Genomic DNA, 18,147 nt, shown 5'->3' with positions numbered 1-18,147 from the left:
CGTGACCATAAAAACCAAGGAAGTGTGCTTTTTTAATTCATTTCTTATTGAATCACCGTGAGATATACAGTCATACAATGTTCTAACACCCATCCCTTAACTAGGGTACATTTCCTTTCACCAATATCCCCAGTTTCCTCCTGCCGCCTCCATACCAGCTTGCCTCTATGGCAGACACCTCTCTTTTTCTCTTTCTTTTTAGGAAATGTATTTTGATCAGAAGAATTTGAGCTCTATTTCTTTCTTTCTTTGTTTTTTTGCTTTTTGGGTCACACCCGGCGATGCACAGGGGTTACTCCTGGCTCTGCACTCAGGAATTAACCCCTGGCGGTGCTCAGGGGACCATATGGGATGCTGGGACTCGAACCCGGGTCGGCCGTGTGCAAGGCAAGCGCCCTACCTGCTGTGCTATTGCTCCAGCCCCTTGAGCTCTATTTCTGGACCAGTATGAGATAAATTTTTTTTCAAAAACATCAGTGTCTTGGATTAGCAACAGTTAAATTCACTGATCTCATGAGGGGAAAAAAGTTCTTTCTAAAACCCAAGAACTCTTACTGTTTTACTTTATTGACTGAAACTGCAAAAAATCAGCTGAAATATTTGGTTATTTTGGAAATCATGGTAATATATTATTTAAGATTGTTAATTTGTATTTTAATTAAAAGTCAAGGTGTTGGGCTAGATAGTACAATAGGTAGGGCTCTTGTACGTGGCTGACCTAAGTTTGATACCTGTGCCACCTCATATGCTCCCCAGGCCCCACTGGCTCTTGAGTTTCAGAGTCAGGAGTAAACCTTAGGCCCACCCAGGTGTAGCTACCCCCACCAAAAAGAAAAGTCAAAATGTCTAGGTGGAGACATGCTACTTTTATAGCTCAAAACTGGGGGAAATGGAACAAATTCAAAAGAGAGTTTTAGGCAGAGGAAGAGTATAAGGAAGCATTTTAGGTTTAAATATTATCTTTGGGTTCTAAATAAGTAAATTTTACCCAAGCTGAGCAGTCCCTTAGAGGAGATGATTATAGACTTTTTGTTAATTTTGAGCTACATCGGCAATGTTTGGTTTTGAGCTACCTGACTCTACATTGGTGCTGTTTGGGGAATCACATGGGTTGCCAGGGATCGAACCTGGCTTGGCTGTGTGCAGCGCAAGCATCCTACCTGCTGTACTATCTCTCGATTCCTGATTATAGACTTCTTAAAGGGATTAACTTTAGCAGGGGCTTTTGGAGACCAAGTTCTTTGCTTCTAGGAAATTGTTTAGGAAGAGCTTGTAGTTGTTTTTTGTTTTGGGGGGGCTGGGTACACCCAGCATGCTTTTGTGACCATGTAATGCCAGGGATTGAATCTAGGTTTCCCTCATGCAAAATGTATGCTCTAGCCTATTGAACTATCTTCCTATCACTTGGATTTCTTTTTTATCTTGTGGAAAAACATCTGCTTTTTGCCAGAATTGGTTTTAGTCAAGAAATTATTATTTCCAGAGCGTTTGCATTGTACGTGGCTGACCTGGGTTCAATTCCCAGCATCCCGTATGTCCCCTGAGCACCACCAGGGCTAATTCCTGAGTGCAGAGCCAGGAGTAACCCCTGTGCATCACCGGGTGTGACCCAAAAAGCAAAACAAAACAAAACAAAACCAGAATATTTGGGGCTGGAGTGATAGCACAGCAGGGAGGGCGTTTGCCTTGCATGCCAGGGATAACCCCTGAGCATCGCTGGGTACGACCCAAAGAGGGGGAGAAAAAAATATTATTTCCACTTCAGAAATGGAATATTTTTACTTACAGATTACACAAAAGAAAATGGGTTTCCTTTTTATCGTTAGTATGTTTCACAGGTTTGATAAAGAAAAACTCTTAATATGTCCATTAAAGGATGCTTAGAGATAGGCAGACCAAAAAAATGACAGTTATGGTAATAAAAAGAAAATGTGGCTTTTTTAAAAAAAGTTTTGGGCCACACCTGGTGGTGCTCAGGGTTTACTTCTGGCGCTGAACTCAGGAATCACTATTGGCAGGGGTCAGGGGACAGGTGCAGAAGATCGGACTCAGGTCAGCCATACCTACTGTGCTGTTGCTCTGGTTCCTTTATACGTAGTCTTTCTAGAACTTTAAAATTTTCATTCCTTGCACCACATATGGTTCCTCGGGTACAGCCAAGAGTGATTTCTGAGCACTGTTGAATGTGGCTTCAAACCCCCTCCCCCCAAAAAAAAGCATAACTTGACACTTGACAATAAAGTAAGATGATCACTGTTACTGTCATCCCGTTGCTCATTGATTTGCTCGAGCGGGCACCAGTAACGTTTCCATCATGAGACTTGTTACTGTTTTTGGCATATCGAATATACCATGGGTAGCTTGCCAGACTCTGCAGTGCGGGCGAGATACTCACGGTAGTTTGCCAGTCTCTCCGAGAGGGGCAGAGGAATCGAACCCAGGTCGGCCGCATGCAAAGCAAACGCCCTATCCACTGTGCTATGCCAGCCCAAGTAAGATGATAATAACAGCAATTTCTAGTTTTGTTTGATGCTTCTCAAGGGCTAATCCTGGCTCTGCTGGGGGGTTTTTGGCAATCACTTCTAGTGGAGTGTTGCTTGGGGGACCTCTTGGAATCAAATCTGGGCCTCCCGCACTCACGCAGTTATCCCGTTAAGCTATCTCTCTGGCCCATTTTGAGTTTTTTTTCCCTAAAACCTTGAAATTATCTTATAACCTTGACTTTTAATTAGGATCCTTGGTTTAATTTCATTGTTCTTTTGCTGATTCTTTGTATTTGTCATTTTAGAACTACTCATGAATTCTTATTTGGTGCTCTTGCCGAACTGGTTGATAATGCCAGGTATGTACTTTTCACGCATATTGTTTGTTGAATACTTTTTTGGATATTTATGACCTTTGCTCCCTAAAGATTATGGAGTTTAGTGGTGCTAACTCCTAAGAGGTTTCTTACCCACAAAGTATTTTTAATAATCATATTAGTTGATACTTCCACTGTAGTTGATTAATTGCAACTCATTCATTACTCTGTTCATACCTGAAAGTTAGTGAACTTATGACCTTCAAAACTATCTTCCCCTGTGTAGACCAAGATAATTACAGTGAAACATAGGGGATTAAAAAACTCAGGAGTCAAATTAATGAAACAGACAAGCTCTGATTACATTTGTTTTTCAAACAGTAGTATACCATCTACTATTCTTTAAAATTCTGCTGGGTTTTGTGTCTTCTTTAAATTGTATTTCATTGTCAGATGATTCTAGTTAATAAAAAGCATCTTTTGTTGTTAATAGTGATGAAATAATTTTCTTCAGCATTGTCTTATGTAGAGTTTTTAGTGATGGAAACTTTTAAATGTTTCTGCAGGACAAAACGGAACTTAGGGTTTGTCAGAGAGAAATAGCAAAGTTCAAATTAGGTTTCTGTTTATGTTTTTAAAATACTGTCTCAGTCTTATTTCTGTATGCAACTAGAAATCAGTAACATTGATTGCTTGTTTTATGTGTGTATGTTTTTTTCCCTTTAATTTTGATTCATTTTTGGGCCATACCACACTGTAATGCTGGGGATTGAATGTTGGCCTCTTGTGTGCAAAGCTTGCTCTCAGCCTGTTGAGCTATCTTTTGGGGCCCCCAAGTATTTTTTATATACATATTTTTAAGTAAGTACATATAGAGTTATATGGATTTAAATGGATTTTTTTTTTTTGCTTTTTTTTGGGGGGGGGTCACACCCGTCAATGCACAGAGGTCACTCCTGGCTCTGCACTCAGGAATTACCCCTGGCGGTGCTCAGGGGACCATATGGGATGCTGGGAATCGAACCCGGGTCGGCCTCGTGCAAGGCAAAGGCCCTACCCACTGTGCTATCATTCCAGCCCCTTAAATGGATTTTTAAAAATCTAATACTAATGAAACACTCGACCACATTTTCCTTGGAGTGGTTAGCAGAATTGGAATAGTTATGTCTAGACTTTAATAGAAACCTTCATTAATGACCTAAGTTGTATTTCAGGTGAGGAGTAGAATCTAATGGGGTTCCCCAACTTCCTAGAAAGGCTGTTTTGTTTTGTTTTGGGCCACACCCAGATTTACTCCTGACTGTCTAATAACTTCTGGTGGTTCTCAGGGGATGTGCGCTACTGGGGATTAAACCAGATTCAACGGGTACTCACGGCAAGTGCCTTACCTGCTATTCTATGTCCATAGCTCCTTCTGTCAAGGTTAAGGAAGATGAGATAATGGGATCATAAATAATTCTGTTGAGTGTATACTTTGAAAGTGATTTATTTTTTCTTTTGTGATGCAAGATAGTTTTTATTGAAACTTCTTTAGAAAGATGTGAGGAGATTGGGCTTGAGTGATATAGTACAGCAGGTGTGTGCAAGGTGTTTGCCTTGTTAATGACTGACCTGGGTTTGATTCCCGGCAGCCAATATGGTCCCTTTAGCCCACCAGGAGTTACCTGAGTATAGAGCTAGGAGTAAGCTCTGAACACTGCCAGGTGTGGACGCCCCCCCCCCCAAAAAAAAAAATAAGATGTGAAGTAAGAGAAAGGGAGAAGTGTGTGTTCAAGAGAGAAATAGGCAAACAAAGAAATATAGAGACAAGCAAGTACGATACATATTCTAGGGAGAACACAGGCTTGCAGAGCAGGACTGAAACCTGATTTTTATTTATTATTTTGGCCATTTCCTTGGTGTTTGAGAACTACTCCCTGCTCATTGCTCTCTGCTTATTGCTAATTGCTCCCATTAGTGCTCAGGAGAACATGTGGTGCTGTGGGTTTCTGAATGGTAAGCATATGCTCTAGCTTTTTGAGATATCTCTTCTGTCTGAAAACTGATTATTTTTTTAATTAACGCTCTGTGGCAGAATATATGTCTTTACTCTTTAATATCTTAGAAGAAAATGTTCAAGTTATTGAAATATCTTTTTATGATCACAATCTACCAAGAGAAACAGGTAAAGAGTTGTTTTTAGTGTGTCAAGGGAAATATTCACTGTATGTTCTTACAATTAAATTTGCATTAATAAAATCTTTAGGCCCCACTCGTCATGGACCTCCAGAAGTAGTTCATAGGTATATAAGGAAAAGTGTGATAAGTACAAAAGCATAACATTAAAAAAAAAGCATAGATTTCTGTATGATTTCCTGAAAAATCAAACTCAAAATAGTTGTAACTCACTCAAAATATATGCATTTGGGTGATTGACTTTTCATATTTGTTTGACTCTTGATTTTTTTGTTTTAACTTTGCAGAGATGCTGATGCTACTAGAATAGATATTTATGCAGGTAAGTTAAACATTAATTCCTTTCAATGAATTTATTGCTATAGGTTGTAAGAAGTAGCAGCTTTCTGGAGCCTGGGGACATGGTTAGAAATAGCAGTCCTGGTCAGATAGATAATGAAAATCAACAGTATTGGTCCAAAGGACCTAACTAGGGGTTTCCAGATGTATAGTTCTACATAATAGCTGTCAGGAAAATTATGGGAGTGATGGACTAATGGAGAGTGACATGACAAATACAAAATTGGCAGAGGGAGGGTAGGGGGCCAATTTGGGCCATATCTGGCATTGCTCAGGGTTTACTCCTGGTTCTGTGCTCAGGATTAACTCCAGGTGGGCTCAGGGAATTATGTGGGGTCCTGGAGATCAAACTAGGGTCAGCTGCATGCAAGGCAAGTAAGTACCTACCTGCTGTAGTATCTCCCCGAGCCCCCAAATATTTGAATACAAGTGAGCAGGTCACCAGATTGTGATACTGTAGTCAGAGAGAGGAGAAACCAGTTTTACCTTCTGTACTGCTGCCATTTATGAGTGTTGCTGGTGTCAGTTGAATGTAGCAGGTAACTGGGTTCATGCTAAGGTTTGCAGAAATGTTCTTAGGCAGAGGAGTCAGGAAGGGGGGAGTGCTGCTTTTCTTGGAATTCCAAGATAAAACAATGTCTACTGTTTTGTTCCTTTAATTGACTGCTGTTTGGCAATAAGCATTTTTCTCTTTTTTAGAATCCGTGAAATGATTTAAGAATTCTCAGTTGTTACTACCTTTTTCTTTTTCCTTAGGATGAGGAGGGGTTTTTCTGGGATGTAATCCAGGGCCTCATAATGTAGAGCATGTGTTCTGCCTCTGAGTTACATCACTGGCAGCTTTTTTCTATTTTTCCATACTGTCTGCCTGTCAACTTTATACCTGCACTATTTTTGTTTTTGTTTTTGACATTTACTTAAACATGTAGAAACAGATTAGAGTAAGGTAACTTTCAAATACAGTTTAATTAGGATGATTTTTTTCTTCTTTTTTTTTCCCCACCTACACCCCCAGAATGATTTAATTTTCATACTTTTCTGAAGTCTTCTGAAAGGTTTAAGGGAAAATTTTAGTGTTGCTTGCTTCTGAGAAGATTTGAGTGCTCTTTTCTAACAGTGCTTCAGGGCTGCCAGGCACCACCCCTACCAGCACTCAGCCTGATGCTGCTGGTGCCCAGAAGTGCTGGGTTGCTCCAGAGCCAGCTTGGTGGGGCTCAGGGGACCATGTGGTACTGAGTATTTAATCTGGAGCCTCTGTATATTAGGTTTGTACTACAGTTCCTTCGAGCTCTCTTCACAGATCTCAAGCAATTATTTAAAACAATTATTTTTAACCACAGCTGTAGATTCCATACCCTGATGGTGCTCAGAGACTATAAGGGCCAGACTCTGGAGCTGCGTGGGGGCCATGAGGGCCATATAGGCAGTGTCAGGGCCCACTGTTGCACAGGGTTGTAACCAGGGCCTTCCTCTATTCTTTTTTTTTTTTCCCCTTTTTGGGTCACACCTGGTGTTGCACAAGGGTTACTCCTGGCTCTGCACTCAGGAATTACTCCTGGCGGTGCTCAGGGGACCATATGGGATGCTGGAAATTGAACCTGGGCTGCATTCAAGGCAAACACCCTACCGGCTGTGCTATCACTCCAGCCCCAAAACAAGAATAGAACCAGTAATTATTTGTTTGTTTTTGGACCATACCCAGTAGTGCTCTGGACTTACTCTCAGCTTTGCACAGAGGGATCATCCTTGGATGGGCTTGAGAGAGTTTATGGCATAGTGGAGAACAAACTTGGGTGGCCGTATGCCCACTATATTAGCTCTGTAGCATCTGTTGTTTTTGGGCCACACCTTGTGGTTTTGAGTGACCATGTTATGTCAGGGCCTCCTGTATGCATAACATGTTCACTAGCCCTCTAAGCCATCTCCCTAATATCACTGTATAACTGTATCACTGTCATTCCATTGCTCAACAATTTACTTGACACCAGTAACGACTCCATTTGTCCCAGCCCTGAGATTTTAGCAGTGTGTGTATTTCCCTTTATGATGATTTCCCTTTATGATGATTGCCCTATTATATTTAATTTTATTTTTTAATTTTGTTATTTATTTGACCACACTGACAGTGCTTAGAACTTAACTTTTGGTTTTTCAAGGAGTGCGATACAAGTACCATACCAACTGTGCTCTTTGACCCTAATTTTATTTTTAACTTTTATGTATTTTTTGTTTGAAGAATGATGATTTGCAATACTGTTAATGATTCATGCAAAAGTGCAAAAGTTTCGTGCAAAAGTGTTCCAACTCCACTAGACTGTTCTCTTCACCATTGTCTTCAGTGGGGAGAAGGTGGAAGGTAGGGGTCATGTCTGGCAGAGCTCAGGGATGGCTTCTCACTGACTAATCTCCGGTGAGCTCTGGGGATCCTTGTAATGCTAGAGATCAAACCTAAGCCTCCTGCATGCTAAGAATGTTAATAGCCTGGTAAACTCTTCTGCCCCACTCCCTGACTTTTTACTTATCTTTGTTTTTAATTTTGAGCCATACCTTAAAGGTGCTCAGAGCTTACTCCAAGCTCTTACTCTTACTCCTGTTAGTGCTTATGGGACCAGATGGAGTGCCAGGGATAGAATGTGAGTCGTGAGTGGGCTATGTGCAAGTTAAATGTCCTATTCTCTGTACTGTCTCTCTGGCTACATTCCCTGCCTCATTTATCTATCTATCTATCTATCTATCTATCTATCTATCTATCTATCTATCTATCTATCTATCTATCTATCTATCTATTTGTTGTGATGTATTCCATATGCCAAATACAGCAACAATAATGGGTCTCATTCCCCTGACCCTGAAAGAGCCTCCAGGCATTGTTTGGAAAGACGAGAAAGGAGAGACTACTAAAATCTCAGAGCTACAAGGCTGCAAAAAAGCACAGTAGAAATGACATCTGTACCTACATGTTCATTGCAGCACTGTTAACAATAGCCAAAATCTGGAAACAACCCAAGTGCCATAGTATTCCAACACAATGGAATACTATGCAGCTGTTAGAAGAGATGAAGTCATGAAATTTGCCTATAAGTGGATAGACATGGAGAGTATCATGCTATGTGAAATGAGTCAGAAAAAGAGGGACAGATATTGAAGGACTGCACTCATTTGTGGAGTATAAAATAACATAACACAAGACCAACACCCAAGGATAGTAGATAGAAGGGTCAGGAAGATTGTTCCATAGTTGGAACCCTGCGTCAGGAGCAGGCGGGGTGAGGACAGCTGGAATAGAGAAGAGGTCACTAAGAAAATGATGGTTGGAGGAATCGGTTAGAATGGGAGATGTGTGCCTAAAGTAGATAAAGGATCAAACTTGATAACCTCTCAGTATCTGCATTGCACACCATATGCCCAAAAGTAGAGAGAGAGTATGGGGAATATTGTCTGCCATGGAGGCAGTTGGAGGATGGGAAGGGTCGGGGTATACTGGGGATATTGGTGGTGGGGAATGTGCACTGGTGGAGGCATGGGTGTTTGATCATTGTGTGATTATAACTCAAACGTGAAAGCTTGTAACTATATCTCATGGTGAATCAATAAAATTAAAAAAAAAAAATCTCAGGGCTGGGACGTATGAAGACGTTACTGATGCCCACTCGAGCAAATCGATGAACAACAGGATCACAGTGATACAGTGATTTATTTATTGTGAGGGGGGTGTTTGTGTCACACCCAGCTATTTATTTATTTTTCTGTACTGTATTTATTTATTGTGAGGGGGGGAGGGCGTTTGGGCCAAATCCAGCTATACTCAGGGCTTACTCCTGACTGCGGTCAGGGATCACTCCTAGAGGACTTGGAGCAGAATATGGAAAATGCTGGGGATCCAACCTGGGTTAGCCATGTGCAAGGCAAGTGCCTTACCTGCTGACCTATCTCTGTGGCCTTAAACCCCTGTCTTTTTAAAAGAACCTTTCAGTCTTTCTCATGAACTAGAAAATGTTGGAGAACCTTTGGGAATTCCCACCCTCAAGGATCCTCATACTAAGTAGAACTGCTAGAAGGAGAAGGTAGATTTGATATGACCCTTATCTTTGTTGCCAGGGACTGAACCCACGATTTCAGTCATTATACAGTGTGAACTCTACCAGTGATTCTTTAGCCCCTGATCTGACTTTTTTAGACAAAGCTTCACACTGTTCCACCTTCTGATCATTTCCATGTTGACAACCTCTGATGGGTAACAGCTTGGTAATGGCAGCTACTATTTTTTACAGAAAGGCGAGAAGACCTTCGAGGAGGATTTATGCTTTGCTTTTTGGATGATGGAGCAGGGATGGATCCAAGTAAGCAATGAGATGATTATACATCTTTTGAGGAGAATGTAACCATTTTTATTAAAATATTTATTTTAGTTTACTTTTTATAAATTTATTTTCTGTTCCCGTTCTGTTATGACTTGAAGATCCACATGGGGAGAGAGATCTGTTGTAATATCTCTGATTGGTTTGTATTAGTATATATGTTGGGTCTTACTCCTTAGCATGGGAGACAGAATCTGAATAGCAATCTGATTGATCTACTTACCTATGTCTTGACTTTGTAATATATTAGCTTATACAACATACAGGCCTTACTCAGTCTGTCCTGACCCCTGACCTGTGGTTTTGAGACATCTGAGATAAGAATGATAACCTTGTGTTTTCTCTTGCGCCTGCCACTTCAGGTGATGCTGCCAGTGTGATCCAGTTTGGGAAGTCTGCCAAGCGAACACCTGAGTCCACTCAGATTGGGCAGTATGGTAATGGATTAAAATCGTAAGTATTTGTAGAAGCCTGTCTCATAGCTCAAAGTAAAAATCAAGTGATGCTCTCCTGCTTTTGTTTGATTAGAACTTTCCTCTACCTTGTTTTTCTAACAGTATATCTCTTTAGGAGGAGGAAAACCAGAAAGGACTAGTGGTTTTGACAAACAACTGTTGTCTAGCCTATTTTACTTCACAGATAAAACATGAACATCCAAAATCCCTTTGGGTTGGAGAAGCTATAGTTTCTCTTGGCACTGTGCTCTGGAACTGTACCATTTATTTTTACCCCATGGTTGGGAATATGAGTGATTATTTTGTGATTTAAAATTTATTGGAAATGGTGAAGAAATTTGTCTCACAGTTCAGCAGTGGTTTTTGAGCACTTTACAGGGACTTATAGAGTGAGTTATAAAGACTCAAAAGTCTCCTTCCTAGAGAATGTGGTTTCCATTCCATGGTAGGGACCTACCTAATGTCATCAAATCCCTTGGGACTTATTTCTCTGCCCTTGGTTTCCACTTGTTTGGTGTTTGGAATGTGTTGTTCTGGTTTTGAGTAAAGCCCCAAGAGAAAGGTTTCTATTTCTGAAATGCTCACTTCCAGCTGTGTACATACCTTTGAATGGAATTGGAGTTTGTACAAGTAGAATTCTGAGTCACGTTTTCAGCCTTGCTGTGGAAACATCGTTTTATTTGAGAGTGGTATGGTTTAGTTAGTCATCAATACCAGCTGTACCTCGTATGCAGTGTTTTGGGGTGTGAGAAAGAGAGTCCTTGCAAAGACATCAAATAACTGGTACCTGGACTTCTTAATTTGTCTCTCAAATAATACAAACATTTACCATGTGTGCATTGCCATTGTGCTAAAGAGTTTACTTAGGTGATATTTAATCCTCACTGTACCCCTATAAATTATACATACCATCTTTCTTAGCTTTGGATCTAGAAATTGAGACTTAAAGGATGAAATGACTTAAAGGCATGTGTACATGTTTATGTATACTCAGGACGCCTGAGACCCCTTCCTGACAATTCTCAGCCAGCTGTTTCTGTGCTTGGTGGAAGCGCTGACATTCAAGTCCTAGTAAAGCAATTTGTAACAGGACTTGAAGGATAAAATGCCTTCAGTGTGGTGAGAGTCCTAGATGGTTTTCTAGCTCACTAATTTTAATTTCTTCTTTCAGGAATCCTTGGCAGTTTCTTGGTCTGATTTAGTTGAGTCAGAGGTAGAGTCAAGGAATCTGTTTTTCATAGTCTACCTCTGTGACTCAGACACAGGGGTGACAAGTTCCCAGTGTTTGAGGTCAAGAGCAACATTTCTCAACTGGGGATCCTAAGGCCTCCTGTGAGCCCGCAGGATGTTCCACAGAGGCTGCGTGTGAAAACTGAGTAAATGGGGAGCCATAGCACAAGACCAGGGGCCAACTGGTAGGACAGGTGGTTGGGGGGGGGGGGGGAAACATATGCTGGAAGGAAACAAGGTTGGAAGGAGGCCATGGTCAGAAAAGGTTGGGAAGCACTATACACTATCCAAGAATTATTGTGATGTAAGAAATCTAGACTTCCCATCCAGACTGCTTTCAGCTGCTTTCTGCCTGTGATTTTTCTGGAGTTTTTTTTTTGCCCTATGGTGCTCAGGACTTATTCCTGGCTCTGTCCTCAGAGATCTCCTGGTGGTGCTTGGGGGACCATATATGGTATCAGATTGGAACCAAGGCTGGCTGCATGCAAGGCAAGCCCCTTAACCACTATACTATCTCTCCAGTTCTAAGTTTTTCTTTCCTGTTTTGTGGTCTCTTGTAAGCCATTTCACCTCTCAGAATGTTTACTATTTATTTATTTATTTTTATTTTTATTATTATTATTATTATTTTTTTTGCTTTTTGGGTCACACCCGGAGATGCACAGGGGTTACTCCTGGCTCTTCACTCAGGAATTACTCCTGGCGGTGCTCAGGGGACCATATGGGATTCTGGGATTCGAACTCGGGTCAGCCACATGCAAGGCAAATGCCCTACCCACTGTGCTATCACTCCAGCCCATGTTTACTATTTAGAAAATGGGGCTGGAAGGGGTGATGGGTGCATGGATAAAGGAAGAAGTAGACTAGACGTAACAAAAAGACAGTGGTGGAGGATCTTGGGCACTTTGGTGGTAGTAAAGTATAGTACTTGTATACATCAAAACCATAAATGTTGGCAGTATTGTAATCATGCTACCTAAAAATGTAAGGGCTGGAACAATAGTGCAGCAGGTAGGGCACTAACCTTGCCTGTGGCTGACCTGAGTTTGATCCATTGCACTATATGTCGCCCTCAAGCCCAAATCAGGAGTGATTCCTAAATGCAGAGCCAAGCCCTGAGTACCGCCTGGTGCGGTCCAAAAACCAAAGTGGGAAAAAAACACTTAAAAAACAAAAATTGGTTTCTAATCTTATGAAATGGCTTCCAGGAGTAAATGAAAGGTAACTTTCAAAGTTCTTTGAGGATTGGGAAAGAACTTGATTGCAGAGATTTCAGTGAATGTTATTAGCCTACTTTAAATGATTTTTGAAAAGGACCTGGAATGGTGGAGCCATCTAGTGTTCAGAGTATTAATTTAAAACCATTTAGAAATTGAAAAAAGTTCCTGAAAAAAAAACGAGAGAAGGGAAGCTAGCATCGAGGTAGTGCATTTCAGTTCCTATTCTGCCCCATAGCAGGATCAAAGACAGGATGAGAGAGGCACAAAATGCATGTCTTGCTAAGTTAGGGCAAGAACAATCTTTGACAGATGGCAAGATAATGTTCCTTAGTTTGCTGCCCCTGAATGTCAGAGACAGGAGGAACATGAAAATTGTTAGGGAAAGGAGCATTACAAACACCCTAGAAACTGGAGAAGGAGAAACAGGAACAGAAACTCTTGGCAACCCTCAGAGTGTCCTGAGACTTTTCCTGAGCATTTGGGAAATGGATTATGGCATTCACTTATGTGCTTGACATGCCAGTCTGGTTTATATTTGTACATAGAAAAGGAATTCTTAGACTTCTCACTGCCATCACCTCCCTTGGGTATTATGAAGACTAATGAGATAATAACCATAAAGACCCAGAAGTTGCTCAGAAGAAGAAACTATACAGTTCCATTCATTCTTTTGTTATCCCGTGTTTGAGCTTTGACACAGTATTTGTTTTTTGAAGACTAGTGAGCATAGGCCCTGGGCTATTTAATAGGTCTGCCATTTGATGAATGGGCAAGAAGAAGATTTTGAGTCAGAAAAAAAGGGACAGGATGGTAATTGGATGTGATCAGCATAGAAAAGGATGTTTTGAAAGTTTAGTTATTGGAGTGAAATCTGATTACACAGTCAAGGGTACAACAACCCTCATGTGGCTGGGATAAACCCAGAGCATAGGTCTGCAGGATTATATGTTATTGTGGCCATTGGCTGGGAGTGAGACTGACCTTGGATGGTGCTTGTGCTTGTGCCCTAGAAGTTGCACGTGTCTGTGATCCTTGCGTGGTGTTTAGGTATGCTTTTAAGGCTATAAAATTTGGGGTACACAGGGATAGTACAGTGGATAGGGCACTCGCCTTGCACTTGGACAAACCGAGTTTCATCCCCAGTATGCCATATGGTCTTTCAAGCACTGCCAGGAGTGATCCCTCAGCGCAGAGCCAGGAGTAACCGTGAGTACCACTGGGTATGGTCCCAGATCACACACACAGACACACACACACACACACACAAATATAAATGGTTATAAGATTAAAGTCAGTGGAAGAGAAGAAGGAAAAGAGTCAGATGGGAGAAATCTGGAAATAGTAAAACTTTTTAGAGCCCCTTAAAGTCAGTTTCAATCAGTCACATCCACGTATGAATTTCTTCATTTTTTAGATGAGATTTTTGGGTCCTTAGTTGAATAACCTATTTCTGCTTCCTTTTCAGGGGGTCAATGCGCATTGGGAAGGACTTCATCCTCTTCACTAAGAAGGAAGATACCATGACCTGCCTCTTCCTATCTCGTACTTTTCATGAGGAAGAAGGCATTGATGAAGTAAGTTCTGTCCTTAAGATTGATTTCAATTTTCGAGACCATTTGACCGCTTTTTCTGCTTCTGAACAATGAGTTGAGACTGATAATCTTAATGAGAGAGGATGTGAAGTCTCAAAATACTTTAGAGAACATTTGTCCTGTTTTTGAGAATGCAGTCAGTAAAGGACAGGAACTAAAAGTTATTTTTGGAGCTTCCTTAGATCTGTAACTTGATTTCATTTCGGGGCTAGGGAGAATACAGCTGCCAACAATCATAATATCACCATCTTTTCTATATTTTGTGGAATATACTGTGGCTGCATTTTCTTCCTTTTGAAAAATATGTTGTTCTAACTGCCTATATCAGAAATCCAGGCAGGTAGTGAAGCAGGTGAATTTTGGGAAACTACCATTGTAAGCTACCAGCTAAGTGATAGCTGACAGCTCGCTCCTTAGTGCTATGCCAGAAGGAAAGCCTAATAAATCCAGAATATCCTGCTTTCTGTTTGGTTTTGGGCCACATCCAGCTGTACTCAGGGATTATTCCTGACTCTGTGCTTAGGAATCACTCTTGGCAGTGCTCTGGGGACCATATATGGTGCTGGAGATCAAATTAGGTTGGCAGCATGCAAGGCAAGCATCTACCTGCTGCTGTACTATATCTTGGGCCCAGACCAAGAATATTCTGATTTTGGAACATTGTGGCAATTATACATCAAGGCAAACACCCTACCCGCTGTGCTATCATTCCAGCCCCTACTCAGGATTTTTTTATTTTGGGTTTTGGGCCACACCCAGTGATGCTCAGAGTTACTTTTGGCTCTATACTCAGGAATTACTCCTAGCAGTGCTCAGGGGACCAGGGATGCCAGGATCAAACCCAGGTTGGCCATGTGTAAGGCAAATGCCCTACCTGCTGTACTATCACCCCGAGGCATGCAAGGTTTGCGGGAGAAGAAAATAGCAAGAAAAATGGAAGAGTGACTAGAAGTGTAGGAAGAAAACTAAGAGAATGGTGACATTGAAGCTAAAGAAATATTTCTTTGGGGCCAGAGAGTACAGTGGGTAGGGTGTTGGTATCTTTTGCATGTAGCCAACCTGGGTTTGATCTCTGGCATCCCATATGGTTCCCAGGTCACCACCTTAAGCCCTGAGCATTGCCAGCTCTGTCCCCAAAACAAACACAAAAAATGAAAAGTTCTTGTAGCAAGGAATGGTACTCATGAAAGTGGATGGGGGCTGAAGAGATAGTACAGGGGTTAAGGTTTCTCCGTACTTGGTTGACCCCAATTTAATCCTTGACACTACCTATGATTCCCCAAGTACCACCAGGAATGTTGAGCACAGAGTGAAGAGTAAGTCCTGAGCATAACTGGGTTTGGCCCTAAGTCCTTCCTTCTTCTATTTTTGGCCAGAGAGACTATACAGGGGTTAAGGTGTTTGCTTGCACAAGGATTACCCCAGTTCCATCCCTGGTACCACATATGGTCCCCTGCACCACCATGAGTCATGTCTAGCAGAGCTAGGAGTAAGCTTCGATATCATCCAACCTCCCCCACCTCCCATCCCCGAATAAGGAAAGTAGACCTCTGTTGCCAGGAACTGCTCTGAAGAATTAAAGGTGCAAAGTAAAGTAAAAGAGGCCATAGAACATAAGTGGTGCTCAGTTCTTCTGGTGAAAAAGCCAGGTTGAAATTTTTTCCTTACTTGGTGCTTAGAAGGTCACTGTTTTGGATTGTACTATAGTGTACACTCAGCCAAGATTTCAAAATAAGATCATTTTCAGCTGGGAAGGAATGTGTACAAACCAGCCCTAGGGTTGAATACTGCAGGCATGAAGCTTCTTAGAAACCAGTAACATGTTTCGGAACTCTTCAGAACAGTTTATAAAATTGGCAGTTGTTAGAGTTCATTTTTTCCTCAGGGTGTGCAGTTTGATTAGAATCTTGGTAATTTCTCCACTGGTTTGCTACACAAATATACAGCAATTATCCTCTAATATCAGAGCACACTGGCTCAGGGCAGGGGGAGGAATTTGTTAAGGCCTCTGGGAATTGACATTTGATATAGGATTCTTGAAAAAAGAGAAATTTTCCCTCCAGCTTTATTAAGGTATGATTGGCAATAGTAAAAAAATTTTAAATGTTATTTAGACGTAAAGTAAAATTTCCTACAAGAAGAGTATTTTTAATAATGAGGGATTATTAAAGTAGTTGAGAGAACAGTTGTACAGTGAGCATACTTATAGTCAATCTTAGGTAAGATCCTGGTATGCGTCTCACTAGATTCCTTATTCATTCCTGAAGGAACCACCTTTAGATGGCTTTTGTGGTCAAAAAAGATTATTTTTTTGTGGTTTGTCACCTATGTGAACATTCTTGAATAATAGTTTAATTTTGCCTAATTAAGAATTTTTTCCCTAATTTTTATTGGGTTTCCAGAACACTAATGAATTTTATATAGATGGACTCCTGCCATAGGATTTCTTTCCCTTTTTTTGGTGTATGGGGGATATTTTGTTGCTTTCATGTTTGTGAGATTCATCCACATTAATGTTAGTGACTCCATTTTTATTAATATTTTGTTATATACCGTACAGTGTATCTACTTTGTAGATGCTTATTTTTCTTACATGTTTGATTTATCCTAGGATATATTGCCTGTAAACCTTTATATCTTCATATAATAATACATTTCCAGTGTAGTTGGAAGTCATATATATTTTTTTTGCTCTTTGGGTCACACCCAGCTATGCTCAGGGGTTGCTCCTGTGCTTGGGGGACCATATGGAATCCTGGGGATCTAACCCCATTCGGCCACTTGCAAAGCAAACACCCTACCCACTGTACTATCACTCTAGACCCCGAAAATAATTTATTTAGTGGAAAAAGTAGAATAACCAAACCAGAAAATTGAGAGGGGCATTTCTAGAAGGAAACTGCCTGTGTATAGGACATAAACCAGCGTAGCCAAGAGTTTGAGTCTTGGGAAGGGGACTTGAAGCCACAGAACTTCAGGTCCTAGACCGAGGAGTGTTACCTCTAGAGCCTTTGCAGCATCTGTGGGGGGAAGGACATGCTTTATGTCCTTATTATGGGGTGAATATACTTCTAGGACCTCCTTCAAAGTGTCTGCCTGTGCTTACTCCAAAGGTGATAGTCCCATTGCCTACCTGGAATGCTCGGACCCGGGATCCTGTCACAGATAATGTGGAGAAGTTTGCCATTGAGACAGAACTCATTTATAAGTATTCTCCTTTCCACAATGAGGAGGAGGTTATGAATCAATTCATGAAGATTCCTGGGGACAGTGGTAAGTAGGCTTTGAGCTTGCAGCCCCTGAAATATAGGAGTTCCAGAGCCAGTATCCTGGTGGGGCTTAGCTGGAGGTGCCTGTCAGAAAGAAGAATTTCTGTTCCTTAGGCACACTGGTGATAATCTTCAATCTCAAACTCATGGATAATGGAGAGCCGGAGCTGGACATAACCTCAAATCCAAAAGATATCCAGATGGCAGAAACTTCCCCAGAGGGCACGTGAGTGTGACTTGCAAGAGAGGAAATCCTGAGCCTGGTGTTCATTCGCCCGGGGACTAACAGTGCATTGTGTAACTCTAGGGAGAGAGGAAAGAGCTTATTCCACTGATTTTCTAGTATTAGAGTTGAGAACACCAGGCATCTGTCTTCGAGCCACAAAGCAAAAGAGATAAACAGAAGGACATTATCATTCTTTTTTTTTTTTTAATTTTTAAAAATTTTATTGAATCACCGTGAGATAGTTAGAAGCTTTCATGTTTTCATGTTTGGGTTACAATCTCACAATGATCAAATACCCATCCCTCCACCAGTGCACATTCCCCACCACCAATATCCTGAGCATACCCCCCCATCCCACCCTCCCCCTGCCTCTATGACAGACAATATTCCCCATACTCTCTCTCTATTTTTGGGCATTATGGCTTGCAACACAGACACTGAGAAGTCATCATGTTTGGTCCATTATCTACTTTTGGCATGCAT

At 41.2% G+C, this 18,147-nt stretch overlaps 1 protein-coding gene across 5 annotated transcripts in view; it reads left to right on the top strand.

The window, feature by feature from the left end:
* Positions 1 to 18,147, top strand: part of MORC2 (MORC family CW-type zinc finger 2) — a 49,159-nt gene that overhangs the window by 9,613 nt on the left and 21,399 nt on the right. For all 5 annotated transcript variants that reach the window (XM_055147529.1, XM_055147533.1, XM_055147532.1 and 2 more), the window contains 7 exons: positions 2,789 to 2,842; positions 5,263 to 5,297; positions 9,586 to 9,654; positions 10,035 to 10,125; positions 14,043 to 14,151; positions 17,283 to 17,442; positions 17,553 to 17,664. In XM_055147529.1, the coding sequence (XP_055003504.1) occupies positions 2,789 to 2,842; positions 5,263 to 5,297; positions 9,586 to 9,654; positions 10,035 to 10,125; positions 14,043 to 14,151; positions 17,283 to 17,442; positions 17,553 to 17,664 (630 nt within the window). The remainder of the gene's footprint in view (positions 1 to 2,788; positions 2,843 to 5,262; positions 5,298 to 9,585; positions 9,655 to 10,034; positions 10,126 to 14,042; positions 14,152 to 17,282; positions 17,443 to 17,552; positions 17,665 to 18,147) is intronic.

The sequence above is a fragment of the Sorex araneus genome, chromosome 9 (genome assembly GCF_027595985.1).
Source record: "Sorex araneus isolate mSorAra2 chromosome 9, mSorAra2.pri, whole genome shotgun sequence".
NCBI classification, from domain to species: Eukaryota; Metazoa; Chordata; class Mammalia; order Eulipotyphla; family Soricidae; genus Sorex; species Sorex araneus.
This window is presented reverse-complemented; position numbering and strand designations above follow the sequence as displayed.